At 36.4% G+C, this 22,468-nt stretch overlaps 1 protein-coding gene and 1 long non-coding RNA gene across 4 annotated transcripts in view; one reads left to right on the top strand and one right to left on the bottom strand.

Annotated features, from left to right (window-relative positions):
• The window catches only part of LOC128867552 (uncharacterized), a 66,816-nt gene that overhangs the window by 2,092 nt on the left and 42,256 nt on the right, over positions 1–22,468 (top strand). The window lies entirely within an intron of this gene.
• LOC128867550 (galactose mutarotase-like) lies at positions 1,607–10,904 on the bottom strand. Of its 3 annotated transcripts, none has more exons than XM_054108897.1 (7): positions 10,329–10,904; positions 10,176–10,269; positions 9,728–10,101; positions 9,420–9,658; positions 2,056–2,149; positions 1,799–1,918; positions 1,607–1,728 (listed from the first exon to the last, which is right to left on the bottom strand). In XM_054108897.1, the coding sequence occupies exons 1-7, from the start codon at positions 10,437–10,439 to the stop codon at positions 1,636–1,638; spliced, it is 1,125 nt and encodes a 374-aa protein (XP_053964872.1). In that variant the 5' UTR covers positions 10,440–10,904; the 3' UTR covers positions 1,607–1,635. The 3 variants fall into 3 exon arrangements, with proteins under 3 accessions (XP_053964872.1, XP_053964873.1, XP_053964874.1); XM_054108898.1 differs by having other exon boundaries at positions 1,799–1,909; XM_054108899.1 differs by having other exon boundaries at positions 1,799–1,900; positions 10,329–10,902.

The raw sequence follows: 22,468 nt of genomic DNA, 5'->3' as shown, positions 1-22,468 counted from the left end.
AATGTCCAGTTTTTGTTCTGCCAGTCCTTTTTCTATCATCGATAGAACCAATTTCTTGAAATTTTTTCATCCATTAGCTGGCAACTACAACCGATGATCGGTCTTGGCCGCTACTAAAATGTTGCGCAAATCGCTTCTGCATTGCGCGCGTCAGTTCGTCATCGACTTGGTCTTTCCAACATAGATGAGGACGTCTTTTTTGCGAGTTCCACCAGTGTATTTCGAAAAGAGCACTTTCTTGGTTGGAGCGTTATTGTCTCTCGAAAGCTCCTAATAATCGTCCATCGGTGATCGTCAGTGTCCAGGACTCATTGTCCAGCACCATACAGTAAGATCGGAAGGATGAGTGATTGATAAAGCTTTTTTTTCGTGCATCGAGAGGGGGTTCTGCTTTTCAATTGCCTATCCAGCCCAATGTAGCACCTGCTAGCAAGAGCTACTCTTCGCTGGATCACTTGGCTGACGTTGTTGTTGGTGTTAATGCTAGATCCAAAGTAGCCAAAGTCCTTGACTACGCCGAACTCGTAATTGTCAATCGCAACCTGCTCTCCAATACGCGTAGACTTTTTGGTTGTTGACACAAGGTACTTTGTCTTGCCCTCGTTTACCGCAAGACCAATTCGATGGAACTCTTTTTCAAGACTAGAGAAAGTTGTACTGACTGCCAACAATGTCGATATTATCAGCGAGCAGCATGACACTTTTATAGAAAATAGTACCGAAGATTTTGATGTTGGCGGCGCTAATAATTTTCTCCATCATCAAATTGAAAAGGGGAACATTAGTTGCAATTGGTTTGCTTTTTTCTGAAAGTAATGATTTTTGAGGAAAATCTTTATATCATTGTCGTTCAGGTTTTGTTCTAAAACTAATGGGGCATTGGAAGCTAATTTGACTACCTCATCTGGGCGCTCATTTCCGATTATATTTAAGTGGCTGTGTTGTTGTCAAAATTCAATAATTTTCAAATCGTGAGCTCTCAAATTTGATCTTATTAAAAAATCATAGCTAATACAAAGTTGATTAAGGAAGGTTTGTTCTGAAAATTTTGGTACACCCCTTTTATCTTTGTGTATTAGTGCCATTAGGTACTGGAGAGTTTGGTTAGGTTATGGAGAGTCATAATTTGCGCAAAAGAAAATTTAAACACTTGAAAGGATGCCGCTAGTGTGCCATTGCTTGCATTTAAATGTATATAAATTAATAATCACTGAAATATGGAATGAAATAAATATTTCTATGAATTCCAAACCTCAATTCATAAAACCTTCGTTTATTAATTTGAAATTTTAATGCTACCAAATTGACAAAAATATTTGCGGTTAACCAAAAAATGGCTGGAATTCATTTTAATAAATTGAACATCGCAGTAAAATTCATTAATTGTTTTGTATGTATGTGTGTGTGTTTGTATGTATTATTCATAATATTTGAAAAAAACTGAACATGGGGAAAACAAAATAACTAAATTTAGTTAAAAGAAAGAAAAAAACACATTTTTACTGTTTAAATAAAAGTTGGTGTTTATTTGATTTGTTTCAATCTATTTCGTTCACTATTTTTGTTTCACATTTGCATTTGCTATGCCTTCAGTTAGTCTATTGCAATTAGGTTTCGTGACTGAGGTTCAGAGCTTTACTCGCAGTTGGGATCATAAACGCCAAACTTAAATATGCAGACATGTTGGTACGTCTCGCCGGGTCTCAGTATAACCGAAGGAAAGTTTTCCTAAAAATATAATACAAATTTGTATATTTTCCCATTGCCATAAAATACTAATTGTATAAAATGTACTCACATGATTCACAGCATCCGGGAACCAATGCGTCTCCATGCAGAATGAGCCGTGCTTCTCATACAGGCTGTTTCCCTTGCCGACGATCATGGGCTGGTCGGATTTCTGTTTACCCTTTTTCTTCTTTAGTATTTAATATTTCAATATGGCAATGTTAGTTGATGAGTTATAAGCAGCGAAATGGCAAGTAGGTTAGCGAATTAGTGGGAATTGCGAGGGGTGATGAGTAGCAAATGCGTGCATAAAAATATGATACTAACCTCCAAGTCGGGCATGTTGTGCGCAGTGTAGAAGTGCATACAGGGTTGATTGCTTGAAATTTCCATGCAGCGGCCGCTCGGAGGGTGGAAGGCTCTGAACGGAGAAAATTAGGAAGCGTTTAAATAACCGGTATAGCCAGTAATAACCAATACAAGCAGTGCAATAATTTGTTTAATTGGTTTACGGTGAAATTGCAAATCGGGGGCAACTATTCGATTCTTATGTAGCGATATGAAAAACATTTTGATTTATATGTAGAAAATATTGCTCGCAAAAAATAGTTTTCAAAAATCAACTTCCTATTGCAGTCATTTAAAACTTGCAGTTTCTTATGCCAAGAGCCAATGGGCTATTAAACTGCATACTAAAAATTTGCATAGAAATTCTATTTAAAAACTTTGAAATTTCAATAAAAATTTGTTGATGTTTTTTTAATTTGCGCAGTGTTTGAAACTTAAATTGATACGGTTTCCAGAGGAGTATGAACTATATTTTCAAAATAATATTGAAATAAAATTTTTTTTAAGCCAAATTGTTGAGAAAGCAATTGAATTTAACAAGCCGGTGGATATGAGTTTCATAGAACTTAGAAAAACGTACGGAAAAAATGTACCTTGAAATATAGTAGCGCTAACACAGGACTTAAATACTCACAACAACACAATTATTCGGGGAAGTGGTGTAAAATCCGATCTAACAACTTTTGCTTCGGGTATTCGACAAAGCGACAACCTAAGCTCAATGGCTAAATGTTATTATGGATGCGATTATCAAGAAAGTACGAGAAGCGGTTCCTGGGTGTAGATTAGGCAGCAAAAATATTGAAATAATATGCGACGCTGACGATGCGGTTATTTTATCAGAAACCGAGGATTACTTTCAGCGACTTCTGTTCGAGTTTGAATTTTTTTTTACTTTTTTTAATATTTTTAATTTTTTTATTTTTTTTTATTATTTATTTATGCATTTTTTATTTAGTTTAATTTTTGTTTATTTTTAGTTATATTTATATATTATTAGTTTTTGTTTATTGATGAATTTCTTTACTTATTTTAATTCGATTTTTTTTTTTATTAATTTTTTATTAATTTTATTATTATTTTTTTTTCATTCATCAAATTTTAGTTTTTAAAATTTTTAATTATTTTTATTTATTTTTTAATTTTGTTTTATTTAATGATGCACTTTTTTATTTTTATTTATTCTTTTAATTACGTTTATTCATTATTCCTTTTTATTTATGGATGATTTTTTATTAATTTTATTGTGATTTTTTTTTTCATTCAACAAAGACGAAAAATACTTGAAAATCCAAATTATTAAAGCGGCAGCCGCATTTCTTCTTCCCCAAATCAGTACAAATTTTTAATTATTTTTTTTTGTTTTTTGTTTTATATTTATATTTGTTTTAAATTTTAGATTTATTTTTTTTATTTATGATTATTTTTTTTAATTTTAATTGTTTGTTTTTATTTTAAATTTTTTTTTTTTTTGTTTTTGATTATTTTTATTGATTCTTTTTTCTTTCAACAAAGACACAAACATATAATCGAAAGTCCAAGTTACTAAAGCGGCAGCCGCATTTCATCTTTTCCATACTCATACAAATACATATACATTTTTTAATAATTTTTTTGATGGGCGTACCACATAATGTCTTTTGTCGAAGCAGTCAAGATATTGAAGAAAAGGAAACCGTGGAAGAATTCCTGTGTGCATGCATTGTCCTATACAGAAAAAGGCTTTCCACGCTCGCATTCAAATTTTTCGACACCATTGACTCCATATAAACGAGACGTTTGCCATTAGGTCACTCAAAAGCAAAACAAAAATTAAAAATCGAAAATAAAAAAAATTAAATTGCTCCATTAACTAATACTAACTTTTTTTTGAACTTCTGCATTAAATAAATTAAATAACAATGGCACTGGGAATTACTGACAAGCTTTAACAATTTACTTTCTTAATTAATTTTAATCAAGGGTGGTATTGGCAAATCAGCTGATTTGTTTTTTATTCTTTCGCCGTGTCCATACGGTTGTCAGTTCAGAATGAATCAAGGCGAATTCATTCTTTGTTTTATACCAAGGCGCATTTGTTGAAGGTGCTGGCACTAGACCAACTAAATGGAGATTATTTAGCTATTATCTTTTTAAACAGCTGACGCACGTTTCGTGTTTTGTTTCACTGTCAAACATCTTCAGTTTGGTCTATAATTTAACCATGAATCGTCTTACAAACGAACAACGCTTGCAAATCATTGAATTTTATTATAAAAATGCGTGTTCTGTTAAGAAAGTTTAAAATCGAAAAATTGTGTTCAGCGACGAAGCTCATTTTTGGATCAATGGGCACGTAAATAAGCAGAATTATCGATTTTGGAGTGAAGATCAGCCAGAAGAATTGCAAGAGCTAAAAATGTATCCAGAAAAGGTCACAGTTTGGTGCGGTTTATGGGCTGGAGGTATCATTGGACCGCACTTCTTCAAAGATGCTGAATGGTGAGCGCTACCGTGAAGTGACATCCAACTTTTTTTTGTCCAAAATGTAAGAGCTTGACTTGCAGGACATGTGGTTTCAGCAAGACGGTGCCACATGCCACACAGCACGCGTAACACTGGACTTGTTGAGAGGCGAGTTCGGTGAAGAACTTATTTCACGTTCGGGACCTGTCAATTGGCCATCCAGATCGTGCGACATAACGCCTTTGATTATTTTTTGTGGGGCTATGTTAAGGCTCATGTCTATGCAGACAAGCCTGCTTTAATTGGAAAGAGTATGCCAAAATTGGACTAAGCGGGTGGACCATTTGAAGCGCAGTCGCGGTCAACATTTGCATGAAATAATCTTCAAATATTAAATTATATGGACTGTACTTTCAATTTAAATGAAATTTGTATGCATTTTTCTGAATTCTGCGTCTGTTTCTTTGAACAACTTTGCTATAGCTCCTAAAAAATCACCCTTTACAATGTTTTGTACGTTTGATTGTCACGGCAAGGTATTCGCGAAGCAGAAAACAAAAAATGAATTCGCCTTGTTTTATTCTTTGCTGGCAGCCACATGAACATGGCGAAAGAAAGAAACAAGTCAGCTGATTTACTAACACCACCTGTAATAGACTCGCCTTGTTTTCAACTTTGTCAAAACTTGGTTTTGACAATCAGACGCGCAAAACATTGTTGTTGGTCTAGTGTCAGCACCTGTTATGAAAGCGCTTTGATTTTATTGATTTCTAATGAGAATATTTTTGCTTTTCATATAAAAACCACATAAATAAAATTTTAAAACTTTGAGCAAATTAAAAAAATAATAATTTTTTAATGTTAAATTTCACACTTTTTAATCATATATAAAAAAACAATTCAAGTACGCATTTTCACAGCTTATTGAATTTTGGTCGAATAAAGGGCAAGCTTGAAGTGGCGTTAAAAATCGCGTTGATATAATTTTTTTTTTTTTTTGTTATCGGCTTGTGCCTTTGTTCTTTGCAATAAATTTTTTATGTGAAAGAAAACTCAACACCGTCAGTAAAAAAACAAAAGAAAACTATAAAATGTTTTTTTTTTAATCAACACAATTTTTGAGCCACTTCAAACTTGCACTTTGTTATCACAAAATTCAATGGACTATGCACCGGCATGCGTAATATTTTTCTAGAAATTGCTATTAAACAGTTTGCAGTTTTGATAAAAAGTTGTTGAATTTTTTTTTTCTTTAATTTGCTTTTAGTTTTTGTTTTTTTTTTTGGGGTTTAGGTTGCTTCAGAATTTCTGAGGAAAGGTTGAAGACTTATTTGGCCAGCTTAAGAGCTAAAACGCCAACTCCAAGTGTAAGTTTTCTTTTGTTTCCAGTTATAGTTTGACTTGTGTCATCTGTTTTATAGGTTTACTTGAATGTCTTTAAGGAAGTTAGTGATGGTATTGTAATGGGTTATGTTGGTGTTTCGATAGAATTCGATTATTGATGAGTTATTATTGATAGGTGGGTACTTGTTTCTTGAATTAGAGTACTTGTTGCAGTGAAATATGATGTGGTTTGTGTTTTCTGTCGTATTGCATGTTTCGCATTTATTATTGTTGTATATTTTCATTTTGAATAGTGTATCTTTGCAAAATGTGTGGTTTGAAAGGATTCTATTGAACTGCTTTAGTTCTGTTGGTTGCATTTTATGGTCTTTTTTATGAAACCAGGGTTTTTTTAGTAGTCCTGGAAATAATTGGCCATAAGCTTTGCCTTTATTTAAGATTTTTTGTTTGTAATCTTGTTCCCATTCTTCTTTTATTTTTTTATGTATCTCTTTTATAGCATCTTTGATTGTCCAGGGTATTCTGATTAGGCTTCCGGTTAGTGGTGCGTTCTTTGCTGCAGAGTCTACTTTGTCGTTCGGTTTAATGTTGCTGTGGGCGGGGATGTGATGTATTTCCAACTTTTCGATATCTGAAGCATGTATGGCTTCTATGATGTTTTGAGCGATGTAGTTATCGCTTTCCTAGTTTTTTAGTGTGCTGATACTACTGAGGCTATCTGAAAGGATGGCTACTTTCGGGAATTTTTGCTGTATGGCGAATTCTATTGCTTTTTCTATTGCAATCAGTTCGGCTGTCATAGAAGCTACTGTTTTATTGCAGTAATATGTTTCCACTGTGTTCGATTTTTCATGTATGAATGCTATTCCTGTTTGGTTGTTTCTTATTGATCCATCTGTGAATATTATTTCGAATTGGTTGTCTTCGAGTTGTTGCTTTTTTTCCTGATATATCTGCTTTATAATGTCCTGGTTTGTTTCTTTTTTGTTTTTACCTGTTTCTTTGAGGAATCTGTCGTTCAGATGTAGTTTTTGGGTATGTGCCGGTTTGTTGTTAATAGGTGCTATGTTATGAAAGATTAGGTTATATTTTTGGCATGTTGAATAGTAGCTGGATTTTTTATCAAGGTTGTTAGATAGTATCATTCTTTTTGCCGGTAGGTTGTATGCAATACATTTGGTTATTTCTTTTGCTGTTGCCATCTCCAATCTGTATTTGGGTGGCATCTCTGCCGCCATATGGTAAATTGTGTGCGTTGGCGTCGATCTAATTAGTCCTAAACTTCGTCTCATGTTTGTATTGCAGCATTTCGTGAGTTTTTGTAAATCGGCTTTGGAAATGTTAGCGAAGGTTGAAGCAGCGTAGTCCATTTTTGCTCGGGCGAAGGTTTTGTGCAGTTGCAGGGCTCTTTGTGGATTTATTCCGAAGTGCAACCGCCTAGTATATTTAGGAAGCGGCACGTTTGGTTGGTTTTATCCACTATTTGTTTAATATGGTGTGTGCATGAGTTATTTACGCTTATGTATCTGCCCAGGTATTTAATTTGGTGAACTTGTTCCAGTCTATTGTTATTTAAATGGATATTTATTTCCGAGCTTTTTTGGTTGAAGTATATGACTTTCGTTTTGGTGCAGTTAACTTTTAGGTTTATTTTATTACAGATGTCCGTGAATTCCTTTATCTTGTCATTGAGGATGGTCTGAGTTTGTTCTTTTTTACGATTGTAACAAACAATGAAGAAATCGTCGGCGAATTGGAACAGTTTGCAGTTTTCGTTGATTATTGCGTGGGTCTGTGTGGTGTATAGATTGAAGAGTGTCGGGAACACTGGAACACAACCCCCTCAAACGCAAGAGGAATTGTACTCGAGAATGCTATTACAGATAATGATTTTTTCTGTCTCAACGATGGATCGACTACATTCTCAACCAACAACTCATCATCGGCTATAGACGTAACGTTCATAAACCAAAATATCAACTATACATGGAACACGATAAGCAAACTGACAAACAGCAACCATAGCCCAATAATCATAACACTTAAGGATAAATTCATACCCCATCAAACAACAGCTAAAATTTTAATGAACAACGTACTCAAAGAGATGAATAATCTGAAAATAGGAAACACCCTAGAAGAATTCACCAGCGCCATAAGGAAAACCATAGAGAAAAATACAATCAATAACAATAACAATAAATATGTACCAAAACATTGGTGGACCAACGAATCCCAAAGATTATTCAGACTAAGAAATGCCGCACGGAAAAAATATAATCAGTACAAAACTAATGAAAACTGTAACCTCCTAACAAACGCTGAAAATAATCTCAGAGAACATATAAAAGAACAAAAAAATAAAGCCTTCAAAGAAGTTATAGACGAAATTTCCGAACCAACAAATATTAAAGATATGTGGGCGAAAATAAAAAACCTTAAAAAATACCAATGCGAAAAACAAATAAACAACTCCTGGAATAACCAAGAAAAAAGAAAATATCTAGAATTCATAGCTAGAAACACACACCAAGACTCCACACCGACGAACACAAATATCAATAACGCAGACCACACTCTATTAGAAATGAATATAACCAACTTCCAAAAGTTCCTACACACTAGAAACAAAAACTCAGCAAAAGGGCCAGACCAAATTTCATGCCGTATGCTGCTACAACTGCACGACGAAGAACAAATAAAACTATTCAATTTAATAGAAAACGTTTGGAAAGAAGGCGCAATACCAGAAGATTGGCGGAACATTAGAATAATACCAATCCCCAAAAAAACAGGCGACTTAACAAACATATTCAACTACAGACCGATATGCTTACTCCCAGTATTGGCAAAACTTCTAGAAGGTATTCTAAAACTACACATAGATAACAAAATTAAAGACCACAACCTACTCCCGAGTCGATCCTACGGATTTCGTAAACACCACTCGACAGCTCAATGTATCAACGACTTGATAAACACGATATCCCTACACAAAAGCGAAAAACAACAAGTAATGGCAGCGTGTATAGATGTGGAAAAAGCATACGACTCCGTTGACATAAACATTCTAAATGACATACTAAAGAAAACGCAGATAAATGAGAGAGTAACCAGATGGATAACGTCCTTCTTAAAACGCCGACATCTCATACTAGGCCATGAGAAAGTAAGCACGACCAATGGACTAGCTCAAGGCAGTGCTTTTAGTTTTAAAAACATTCAACCACTTCATCATAGACTCAACAACCGAAATGCGAAATTAATCCGATTTAGACCGCATTTTTTCACGTTTTTATGTTTCATTCTTCCATGCACTTTGGTCATGTAGTAGAATCAGTCACTTCTGACATGACTAGTTCTCAAATATATAGTGGACTGATCAGTGCCAATTGAAATGCACACACACGAGCTACTGGCTTTCCCATAGCGTGACTTGGTTGATAGGCTCACAAATTTAATTCAATGAACGACATCAAAGGAAAGTGTCATAGAATTGGGCGATAAAATTGGGCGATAAAATTGGGCTCCTAAATGGTATTACGAGTACTTACTTAGCTTGCTTTTCTATACACCCAGGTGTATATTTCAGCACGTAATTGTGATCGTATCCCTTAGCGATGCCGGCAATTTTCTTCAACCCTTCACCCACATTCGTCCACTTCCGCACGTCCAATGGGTGATTGTCCAAGCAAATAAATTTGCCATTAGGCACAGTATCTTCATCCATATCTGTGATGCACTCAGCTTTAATTTTGACGATATGTTCCGACATGCCTTGCTTGCCGGAATTCTTAAGAAACAAATAGAGCACATAAACCTCGCCCTCATCAGAGTTCATTAATATTCATTAGCTACTCACATGGCCCGCCAAATTAAAGTATGCGTGATTAGTCATATTGACCGGTGTCGGCTTGCTGGTGGTTGCTTCCAAGCAGAAACGCATACAATTATCATCGGTGATGGTGTAAGTGGCGGTAGTCACCACTTCACCGGGGAAGCCCTCATGACCATCGGGCGAAACGAACTTGAAAACGACACCATCCGGTCGCACTTGATCCACCTCCCATATAACCTTGCTGAAGCCATGAGTGCCACCATGCAACATGTGCTTACCTAAGAAATTTTTGGTGACCTCATACCGTTTGCCGTCGAGCGTAAAATTTCCATTGCCGACGCGACTACAAACACGTCCCACTGTACAGCCGATGTAGGGATTATTTGTGGTCAAGTAGCCTGCATGGAAAAAGCGTACATGTTGGACGTTTATACAAATACATAAATAGCAGCCGTTGATAACCAAAACTCACCTTCAATATTATCGAAGCCCTGCGTGATGTCGTCAACCATGCCATGCGAATCGGGCACCTTTAGTGATGTGATTGTAGCACCGTAGGTTATCAACTAAAAGTGGCTAATTAACACCAGCAAGAATTTGGAAACTTGTCTTTTATCTGACTTACCTGCATCGACATCCCGCGATCGTTGGTGATGGTGAAGCGTCTGATCACCTCCTCCTTCTTAGTTAGAGGATTAGTTGTGGTGCCGAAAGTATCCTCCGTCACGCAAACCATTTTGCCACTAAATTACTTAAAATTTTGCTTCTTTAACACGGCTACAGGGGATTTTTGCTATTTTTGTTTGTTTTATTTTCTTGTGCTATTTAGATACATGTATGTATGTATGCATGCAGTTACGATTTTAATTTTTTTTTATTTTTGCGAAAATAATCGCCCTTCAGGCGATACTTTTCTGGAAATCGGCTCTAATTGAAAACTTGATATTTTTCGTTGGTTGTCATCTGCTTAGTTGACTGATTTTTTACACAATAAATTTTTTTCTGAATTGAAAGTATATAAAGTAGTTTTCAGCTGAGCTGCTAGAACTACATTGCTTGCGCTTATCAACGCTGTTTGACTGTTTGTGTTTCAACCGCTGCGCGTCTTTCAATTCACATTCAACGCCGCTGTTAGATGTTAGAGATGCGATAAGGTTAGCTGAGCGCCCAATCACTTATACGCTGACGTGCACAACACTTTTAAATTGCCACTTGCAGTGTTGTTGCTTTATATACGAGCGCTTGCTAAATATGCACTTGTGTTCATTAAACAATGTTTTTATACTCTAAATATAAATGCCCATTAGGAAATTCTACCAGCTCTGAACTGATGCAGTTGAAGTGAGCGCGGAACCATGACTAGTCCACGCTTTTTCTATTTATCATATCTTTTTCATTTCAATAGCTAAATAAAGTGACTATTTAAAGGTGGTTATTTATTTATACATTCATTTAGTAAATTTGGAAATACGAGGTTCTTTACAGGCTGCTTAGAACTTACACTATTTGTAAAAATGAGTAATTTTACATATTTCGTAATTCTGCAATATATTTCATAACCAATTAAAATATTCATTGCGTGACAATTTCAACTTATCCATATTTAGATGGCGGACAAAAACCAACAAAATTGAAATCTCGTTAAAGTCATTCAATTTTCTAATCAAGGCATAAACAATTTTAGCCCGCTCTAAGAGAACTAAATCATTACTTCGAAGACTATTTCGAGGTATTTGGAAATAAAGTGAAAGTAAATTTGTGAAAGAGTAAAGGCGAGTCAACTGTCCCGTTTCGATATTATAGAAAACAAATCAGAGTGAAAGCATAGTTCATCTACTTTGTAACGATTTTAAATTCAGTAAAGCGCACCTTGCATTATATGCAGGAATTGGATCAGAGAAGTACAAAGATCTGAATGCAAAATGAAGAAATTTGAGATGTTAATACATTTTTCCTATTTTCATGAACATTTTCAAAAATAAGAAAAAAAGAGATGTATGCCTAAATGTAATGAAAGAGGGAGTTAGTAGATGAGCTTTGACGATAAAGACTGTATACATATTTCTTTATCATTCTTGGCTTTTCCCCATACCAAAAGCTTCACTGAAATCAGGAGTGGAACAGTATAAAAGCACGGTGCTAACCGATCCAATCTTAGAAGGCGTGTACAGAAGAGGTAAGTTAAAACTAAGTTAAGGCGAACAGCGCACAGCTGGCCACTTATGCTATATTTTTTTTTTTGCAGTGAGGTTGGGTTAAAAATGCCAATATAGTAACCGTCGCTACTACGTGTGTGGTGATTCCACTAAAAATATCCCTCCTCTTCTCTCGGATGTTTCCCTCCAGCCCGGGACTGCTTCCGCATTGCTTCGAGGTAGAGGGCCAAGGCGGCGTCCTAAGAAGAACACTTACTTACTCACCCTGCATCCAGGGTCGCCTGTTTTGAGAAACCTATGCACAACGCTCTTCAGTATACGTTTCCATTTCACGCTTCCTTTTTCGGATAATATCCTCCACAAAATTTGCGACGGATTTCCATTTTCCAGTATCTCCATATATGCAGTTTGGTAGGCTCACTTTTCCCATTCGCCACAAATACTACCGAAAGGACCCATGTCCGGACAAAAACTGTGTGAGGTAATAGTTAACCTCACCGTGCTTTCTTTCTACCCACTTTTTTAGATCGGGTATTAGTCTCGCTGTGCATCTACCGCACCGTTCACAATTCCATCTTGGCTGCCAAAGTTTGAACGTTTGGATTCTAATATCGGAGAAGCGAGGTACTGGGATTCTTGTGTTTTTTGCCTCCCATCTCCGGTTGCGCTCTTGTGCTAAATAGAATATCTATAGAGATGGTTCCGCTGATAACTAACCCCGCTGCTTTGTATACTGTTCTGTATGACGAAGCCACTCTGAGAGCGCAGGTGCGTTGCACAGATTGCAGAGTTTACCGCCGGCATTTCACTTTTAGCGAATCTGCCCATATTTCGCATCCGTACAAGATAATCGAGTTCGTTGTGTTGTCCATTAAAAGTTTTCGCCTGTTCTGCGTTGGACCTTCAAGGTTTGCCATGAGATTACTTAACATGCCGCTTACTCTTGTGGGAGCATGTAAGTTAGCCTCCTATTACATCTTGGATGGCTCCTAAGGTAAATCTGCCACTTCTAAAACCATACTGTCTGTCAGACAGGCCGCCAATGTTCTCTACGGCTTCGCTAAGCCCACGCTTTATTCATTTCTGAAATCGTTTTTCTGCGCTATCCAGCATACATAGCGGTCTATAAGCGGACGCTAATGTTGGGTCTCCCTTTCCCTTACTGATTAGTACTAATTTTTGTTTTTTCCATATTTCTGGAGAAATTCCTTCTTTAAGACATGCGTTGTACATGTCTAGCAGCAAAAGGGGGCGTTCAATTGCCAATAGTTTCAATATTCCCGCAACTGTGCCATCAAGTCCAGTCGCTTTATTGCATTTCATTGCTTTTGTAGCATCTTTTAGTTCTTCTTCTGCGAATTGGACAGGTTCCGTTGCTTCATATTCGAGTTCTTCCCTCTCAACACAGTATGTTGGAAAGAGTGTGTCAACTATTTTCCTTACCACTTCAGTTTCCAAATCAGCAACAGGGGATTTGGTTCCTAGCTTCTTCATAACAATTTTGTAGCCCAACCCCCATGGGTTACTGTTTAGATCGTTTCTTAGCTCTTCCCATTTGTCTTTTTTGCTTTGGCTTATGGCTTTCCTCAATTCTTTTCTGCTTTTTTTGTATTTTTCGGATTCCGTTATCGCCGGGCCCAATTTTCTGGCTCTAGTATATATTTTCTACGCTTATGGATGCACATATCTCTAAGTTCTGCGATCTCGTGTGACCACTATTGAGGGAGTCAAGACCCACCCCAACCTTGCTTTAAAAGTTTCATTCCGACCATGAGCATATTTTTCTCCCTAGCTTTTTAAAATATCAGAGCGAAAATCGTTTGTTGAATTGAAAAGTTTTATCAAATTTGATATATTCGTAAGTAAAATGTTGAGTAATATATAAATGCCTTTTTGATTACTTCATCGATTTTGACCATTTGAAGACATTCTTTTAATGAATTTGCATTCAGCACCAAATTGGAGCAGAAGCAGTAGTTAACTCATGACACCACTGTCTTGATGTGCGAGAAGGCCAATTTCGTTTTTAAGTGAAACAATTTGCAGTTCAAGAAATAGTATTTAGTAGTAGTATAAGCACTTCATTAGTTCATGTTTTCCCTACTGGGTGCTCAGTCAGCTAATTCCCTAAGGAAAATTATTTAATTGAAAGTCACCGCAAACCGTAGTCGTAATAGCCGAGTGTATTTGTGTGCAACTACTATTTGGGGTATCCGAGTTCGATGCCATCAGTGGACGTAAAAAGTCAAATTATTCAGGAAAATTTTTCACTAATAGCTGGCGCATATCGGCAGGGAATGGCAAATCTCCGAGTGATTTTCTATCATGAAAGAAATTCTCATAAAAACTATCCGCACGCCACTAAGTGGAGGAAAAGCTCGGCCAAACTCTTAGTAGTTGGTGTACTCACCAATTATATAAAGGGGCATACATATAGGAGTGTGTGTGTATATTACCGCAAACAATGTGTGTTTCTGTATTTTTGTTTTGTATTTGCACAGTTTATCTATACAAAGAAGATTTAGCACCATAAATGCCATAGGATTTAAGTAATGATTATTTACATAACTCTTACAGTAATAAAATTAAATATTTATACCATTCGTTGTTTAGTAGTTGTTTTTTGCTCATAAACTATAAAACTATTTTGTTTTGGCCTGCTGAGGACTTGCCTTTGCAGTCGCACTCTTTGCAGGGAGTCCACACAAAAGTTCTTCGACAAATAGCTTTCTAATAATCTACGTTTGTAGGAGTATTTGCCCATGTACATACCTATATGTATTTCGGTATATTTGGGTACCTCTTGGTGTTATACAAAAACGCAGCAGTTTTCAACACATGAGACTGACTATGCTTGAATTCAAAGTATTCCCAAAAAATGTTGTTATTCTTCTTCTTCTTCTCTTACATATAAAAAATAAAAAAACATAAACAAATTATTGACGCTTGCACGCTTTTTGGGTGTTTGACCGAGCTCATCCTCCTATTTGTGGCATGCACTTTAAGTGCATCCAACACAAAGAATTACCTTTGAGCGTAAAATTTTAAGAAGGATATTTATACCAATTTGGGAATTTGATGGATCTTACAGCTGATATCAGGTCAAATAGTCCGGGAGCCAGGACTATTAGTTTTTAAGCTCATATTTGTTAATTTAGTTTTAAGAATTAAGTCACCATCATTAATAAATTTACCTTCGAAAAGGACGGATTACTATTATATCTTAGTTTAGTTAGTCGTTAGTGTGAATATCATTCCATTACTCTTTAGTTGTAGTAGTAAATTTGAAATCATGTTTTCTTGACTTCTTGAAATAAATAAATTAATTAATTGCGAAATATATTATTCTAAGTGGAAATTAGTAACAGCAAGTTCAGCTTAGTAGACAGAAGTTGAAAATAGTCGATATTCGACATCTTCGACAAAAGCCTTACAGGCATATTAAATAACAAATGCCCATCATCATTGACGAATTGCGAAAATACGAACAATACATTTCAGACCCGACTGATGATCGTCAGGTTTTGAATATCATTCAGCGAGTGTCATTCCAAACCCTCCTTAACTCTCCTCTCATTTCATTAATGTAGTTGGTGGAGACTAACCATACTTCACTGCGGTGTATTCAACATACCTACACTCTTGTGTATTGACATAAAATAGCACCTTCCCCAGGTCCTCCATCGATTGGCATCAATGGCAACAATTGTGAGCTTCACAGATCTTAACAGAGTTTGAGAAACGACGCTACAACAATAAAACTGTGCTTACATGTAAGAAAATTGTGTGCTAAGGAGAAAATTATGTTAAATTAGTATTTTCTTCAGACTAACTCGTTAAACTAGTGGCGAAAACGAAGGCACATTGTTATCTTGCAATTATCTAAGTAAAATGCAAATCCCTTCGATATTAACCTATATTTGCAAACGCATTTGTAAACGCCAGTACATACATACATACATACTTCTTTACTGCAATCAGAGCACAACTCGGAACAGTTGTTATTAACTTTTCACTAAACTATTTACAAAATAATTGAGAAAACAATAGCAGAAAGAACGCACTAGCAACACAAACAACTTCCAAGTGCAGCAGTCTGATAGTCGTAACAAAATAGCAGACAAATACAACTAAAACTACAACAACATTAATTGCTATAGTTAACAAAAGAGTTTCCAAAGCTGACTCTACACAGATGTTGCTGTGGGCAACAATAATAAGAGTAAAAGCAATTCCATTCAATGCATTCCATATCGAAATATAAGTGCGTATTCTATTTGCTGCAGATAAGTATGTCCGCCTTTCACTTCTCCACCCCAAGCTCGCAGTGGTCTCATTGTTTGGTCGGAAAATTTTGTTATTATGTAGTTTATGTAAGTGGAACATTCGTACGCTCTCATTCAGGCTATGATAAACTTTTGTTGCGCTAATAATCCAACTCCCAAACCATATCGGGAGTACTTGGAGAGTTGGACAAAAACAGCAGCTGCTTTTGTTACTGTTGCTCCCTCAGGCAGCGACGACTGCCTGAAACATTGCTTTCTCAACCAGCCGTTGGTGATTTGCTGGCAATGCATTTGCTTGGTTCCTTTTTTGCTCATCGCATTTTAATTGCCATATTTTGCTTGTTTGTGCAAACAAATAACAGGAGATTTTCATTTATTCGTATAGTAGTACATACATGTGTATGTATGTATGTTTATTATTTAGTATTAATGTGCCTGTCAGTAATTACATGGCATTGGGGAGTCTACAGTATTAACATTTTAGTGAGGAAAACTCTTAAATTGGAGTTTGTTTTGTAGCTGTCTCGCAGTTGCGGTAGTTGTAAATAGTTATTTCATATATTTTGTTGTAATGATGTGATGATGTGATCAGGTGTGTATGTTCTATGCATCAAATGTATATAAACTTGTGCGCTTATAATTAGTTGCTTTATCTTTTAACAATCTTCGCAAGTTTTGTGAGCATGAACTAATTTTTTTTTTCGTTAATTTTTTACAAAAATATAGCTCGTTTACAACACAAAAAATATAAATTGGGACTTTCTTCAAAATTCACAAAAATTTAACGAGCTTTAAGAAAACAGTATCAAAATGTTAAACATTTATTTTAGAAGTGTTATAGTCCATTAAATTTGATATAGTCAAGGTTGAGGTTAAAAAGGGTTGTTCACAAGGCGATGTAATCTCTCCCCTACTTTGGTGCTTTGTTGTGGACTCTTTTCTTAATGATCTGCAGGAAATTGGGCACACCCACGCCTACGCGGACGATGTGTGCGTATTAATCTTAGGACGATCACTTGAAGCTATAGGCAATAAAATGCACGTGGCTCTAAATAAGATTGACCTTTGAGCGAATTGCATGGTCTTTCGGTGAATCCTATAAAAAGTATCTTAGCGCTATTCACTAGGAAACCCAATATGGAAGGTCTGTTACTACCCACATTGAAAGGTGTAACACTGCAACTGTCTTCTGGGATTAAATACTTAGGAGTAATCCTAGATAGTAAGCTTACCTGGAAGAAGCACGTCGAGCATAAGGTCTCTCGAACACTAAAAGTCTTCTGGCAGTGAAAGAGAACCTTTAGCAAGACATGGGGTCCAAAACCGGCGATAGTACACTGGCTGTACATCACCCTGATTAGACCCATTATTACATACACCTCTGTAGTACGGTGGAGCCATTGTAGTTAATTCCAAAGTTAAACACCTAAACAGACTACGGAGGAGTGTGTGTTTGGGTATCACAAGTGCCATGAGTACGACATACGGTGATGCCCTCAATATCATTCTGAACTTGCAACCTCTAGATCTTCAAATTCGAAAGGAAGCAATGATAGCGGCGTACAGGCTCAAGTTAAATGGAGTCTGGGGAAATGAAGTAAGCACTGGCCACTGTCAGATATACCACCAGTTGTCGGAGCGGTGCACACTGTTCTCGATGGCGGTTGACAATCGGGTGCCTGTCGTTAGCTTCGGTAGGAAGTATGATGTTTTGATCCAAGATAGAGATTCATGATTAAGTATAGAGAACCTAGTAATCAGCAGAAAGTGTGCTGACGGATCCAAAACCAGTGATGGTAGCGGACTTGGATGGTACTTAGAAGAAGACACTAAGTACTCCTATGCCACAGGACAGATGTCGACGGTATTCCTTACGGAAGTCTATGCCATCTTGAACGTTTCATACTGGCTAATTGAGAAAAAGTGGCGGGGTAGCAGTATTGGTAATTTGTAGTGACAGTCAAGCTGGACCTGAGAGAACTGGAGGATGTTATCACAGGGCAGAACGCCTGTGGTCAGCATATGGCTAGCATGGGGATCGTCGACAGCCCGATATGCCTATCCCGTGTTGAGGATGACGACACTGCAGAGCATTTTCTCTGTACCTGTCCGGCGTTTTCCAGAATCAGACATAGGATATTGGGTTGCGATATGCTGAGTATGGATAAAGTTCATACACTTCCTCTTCCGGATCTCTCAAGATTCATCAATGAATCCTAGACATTTGTAGAAGAGTTACTTCAAACTAATTTTTTCGTCTTACCAGCCACATTTTATCTTTCCTATCTCTCTAATCTTTCTACTGAAATGTATCCGAGACCAATGTACTACGGTCTCCTGACTGAGTGCTTAGACTTGTTCAATCCCCCACAAATCTAATCTAATCTAATCTTATCTAAGCATTCAAGCGGTGGTACAACCGTTAAAAAGGTTTTTAAAATTTTGGATTTCTGTTGCTTTTCAATACCGATTAGGAGTAGAGAAAAGAAAAACATATCCCTAAACTCAGTTTGCAAATACAACAACACGGTGGTTTAGATATTTGAAAACTGTAGTATTCAGTGGAGCATCGACTGATTTCTTTTTAGAAGTAATATAAAAATACCGTTCGAGTATGTTTGGATAATTTTTTTACAAGAAGAAATAAGTATTTCATTTAATTGTGAAATATAACTTTATTCAATTGGCTGTCCTGTTCCAGTTCATCCTGGCCATTACTGGCTCTGCCAACACTAGTCTGAGGCGATCGATCGTTTCTGATTTATTAGCGTTATGATTTTTACTCAATTTGACGTTTTACGTAACTTGGTAGGACTTTAAACAAATATGTTACTTTGGAAAAGAGGGGAAAGAAATTTTAAGTGCGGAGCGAATAAAGAGAATCTAAAGGGTGATTTTTTAACAGGAAAGTTCTTCAAAAAAACACATGTAAAATTCGGAAGATTATTTCATGCAAATGTTGACCGCGACTGCGCTTCAAATGGTCCATCCGCTTAGTCCAATTTGAGCATACACTTCCCAATGTTTCGGCCGGTATCTCACATATAAATGCTTTAATGTTGTCTTCCAATGCGTTAATTGAAGCAGGCTTGTCTGAATAGACATGAGATTTAACATAGCCCCTCAAAGAATAATCTAAAGGCGTTATCGCACGATCTGGTGGGCCATTGACAGGTCCCGAACGTGAAATAAAATGTTCACCGAACTCGCCTCTCAACAAGTCCATTGTTACGCGTGCTGTGTGGCATGTGGCACCGTCTTGCTTTTGGGCAACAAAAAGTCGGATATCATTTCACGGTAGCGCTCACCATTCAGAGTTACGTTACGATTCGCAGCATCTTTTAAGAAGTACAGCCCAATGATACCTCCAGCCCATAAACCGCACCATACTGTGACCTTTTCTGGATACATTGGTAGCTCTTGCAATTCTTCTGGCTGATCTTCACTCCAAAATCGATAATTCTGCTTATTTACGTACCCATTGACCCAAAAATGAGCTTCGTCGCTGAACACAATTTTTCGATAAAAAAGTGGATCTTAAATTTTTTGAAAAGAAAACGCATTTTTATAATAAAATTCAATGATTTGCAAGCGTTGTTCGTTTGTAAGACGATTCATGGTTAAATTATAGACCAAACTGAAGATGTTTGACAGTGAAACAAAACATGAAACGTGCGCCAGCTGTTTAAACCAACTGTTTAAAAAGATAATAGCTAAAAGATCACCTTTTATTTTTCCCGTCCTTTTTAGTTAAAAACTTCAAATTTTTAAAGTAATTATTCGATATATCACTTGAAATGGTTCTGCTTTGGGTAGAAGTTCAATTCATAAGTTTAAAAATTTCACTATGTGCAGCCATTAAAAAAAGACGTAACCATAGAAAAAACCAAAACATATTTACGTGCCATTCACACGGACTAAAATAAGCGGAGAAAGCGAAATATTAAAATGGTAAGAAATCAAAAAATTAGATTAGCAAATATTTGGAATTGCCGGTTTTCGGCGCCTTAACCACACATTACTCACATAAATAAAGAGCTGGTAAAATGAGCATTAAAAATAAAGCTAACAACGGAGAGTGTAAAGACAAATAGAAAAGAGTCGATAAGTTTCTCTGCATTTCAGTTGTAAAGAATGAAGTGGACAAAGAGAGAAACTGAGAAACTGGCAACAGGAGCAAGCGGCTTCTCAAACAAAACAACAACAACAACAAAAACAGAAAGCGCGGCGAATTTGACTGAGTTTGCGTATTTACCGTTACTAAATATATGCATTTAGCAAGGAAAGAGAGTACGGAGATTTCAGTAGGCCATCTAAAAATGGATTGTAAGAGGAAGAAAACGTAAATGCGAGTATGTGAGAGTAAAACTGGCATTAATTGAGAGAAAAGCGAATTCATATTGCGAGTACTCGATAAAATCAAGAAATTGAGCATCTAAAAATGTCGAAAAGAGCGATAAAGCCGACGAAGGGAAATATTTTATTTCAAAAAGAGTTATCTTACAAACACTTGGTTCATTTCGCCGCATATGAGCAGCTGTTGTCATGGAAACAAGAGAGAATTTGTTACAGGATTTGCAAAAAAAAAAAACACGTGCTGTATTTTCAGGTGCTAATGCTAAGAGTAAAGAAGCAGATAAAGAGAGAAATAGCAAAAATTAAAAATACATCGAATTTCATCAAATATAAACAACTGTTGCCATTGCAGCCAAATCAGTCTAAGTAGGATTACTGTCACTGAGTGACATGCAATTAGAAATAAATCTGTACGACAAATTTATCATAAGAATATTTCGCCCGTGGAACGAAATTGCGACGCATGCAAAAAAGATATGAGAAAAACGCATTTTAATACAGCAAAAACTGGAGTAAAAAAAATTAATAATTAAAAAAAATTTTAAAATAAAACCGATAAACTTTCAAAAAACCACTAAACTTAAAACTAACAAAAAATTCCCACAAATCGCCGCAATGTGTTTGTACTCGTTCATGGCAGCAGTTCATCCTTTATACGACACTGTGGCTTATTACGTTTGCCGTATGATTGAAATGTCATTTGTTGTTTTTATGATGCCAAGTGGTGGCGGCAAAACCAAGTCTCAAGTAGCTGTCAACGGTAGTGGAGGTATAGAAGTGGGTGCAGTTAACTGCAAGTGCACTGCCATGGCGTATACGTAACAATGAAGAATTATCCTTAACACTCCGCACGCCGCATGATTCTATCAAAGTGTGGGCGTGTGTGTGGCTATTCAGATTGGCAGCTGGAGTAAAGTGATGCACAGTAGAAGTGTATGCACTGGACGAGTGTCTGTAGAAGTGCCAAGTGTCGGTGTTTGAGAAGAGGTCGAGCAAATTGTCGATAAGTATTTGCAATTGTGGCGCCAAGTGCCACAAAGCGATGCAATCAGAAGGGAATATTTATGGCATTTTGTTTTGATGTTTGTATTAGTGCTGGAGTATGTTTTTGTAAGTTCTGCGCTAATTTGGTGATTGCAATAAAAGCCAAATTAAAAAATTGTAAAAATAAAATTAAAAAATTGTCAAATTAAAATTGAAAAATTGTAAAAATAAAATTTAAAAAATAGTATAAATAAAATTAAAAAATTGTTAAAACGAATTTAAAAAAATTGTAAAAATAAAATTTAAAAATTGCAAAAAAAAAATTAAATAATTCTAAGAATAAAATTTAAAAAATTGTAAAAAAAATTAAAAAAATGTATAAATCAAATTTAAAAATTTATTTAGAAAATGGAGTCTTTGGCTTTTAGACACGTGGATTTTTTTCTTTTTATACATACATATGATTACAGCTGGACATCTCGCGCAGGGCTAGGGATAAACGCCGGAAAAACGGACATGGCACTTTTTACCAGGAAGTACAAGGCTCCGACGTGGAACCTCCCGAAGCTAAGCAACAACGAACTACTTGCAAGGTACCTCGGAGTAATACTAGATAGTAAATTTCTGTGGAAGCACAATATTGAGGAGAGGGTGACAAAGGCCAGTAATGCGTTGTACGCATGTAAAAGAATGCTGGGCGTTACTTGTGGTCTATCACCCTCTCTGATGAATTGGTGCTACACGGCAGTAGTTAGACCGTTATTGCTGTATGGGGCCGTAGTATGGTGGACTGCGACAAGAAAACTGACATACTTACTGCCACTGGAAAGGATTCAGCGAATCGTTGCTCTGTGCATAACAGGAGTGATAAAAACCACTCCAACGGCGGCGCTGGATAGGATACTCAGCATGCCACCTATTGATCATATGGCGGAAAACCTAGCAGCGAAATTCGCGAGGAGGTTGGTGGCTGCTGGAGCATT

This window comes from Anastrepha ludens, chromosome 6 (assembly GCF_028408465.1).
Source record: "Anastrepha ludens isolate Willacy chromosome 6, idAnaLude1.1, whole genome shotgun sequence".
Lineage (NCBI taxonomy): Eukaryota > Metazoa > Arthropoda > Insecta > Diptera > Tephritidae > Anastrepha > Anastrepha ludens.
The sequence above is the reverse complement of the archived record's forward strand: the minus strand, read 5'-3'. Positions and strand labels throughout refer to the sequence as shown.

Excerpts from the sequence above, each read along its gene's own strand:
- LOC128867550 (XM_054108897.1), bottom strand. The coding sequence starts at position 10,439 with ATGGTTTGCGTGACGGAGGATACTTTCGGCACCACAACTAATCCTCTA. Across the intron at positions 10,102-10,175 it reads GGGCTTCGATAATATTGAAG|GCTACTTGACCACAAATAAT; the intron begins GTGAGTTTTGGT and ends TTTTCCATGCAG. Across the intron at positions 1,919-2,055 it reads ACAACATGCCCGACTTGGAG|AAGAAAAAGGGTAAACAGAA; the intron begins GTTAGTATCATA and ends TAAATACTAAAG.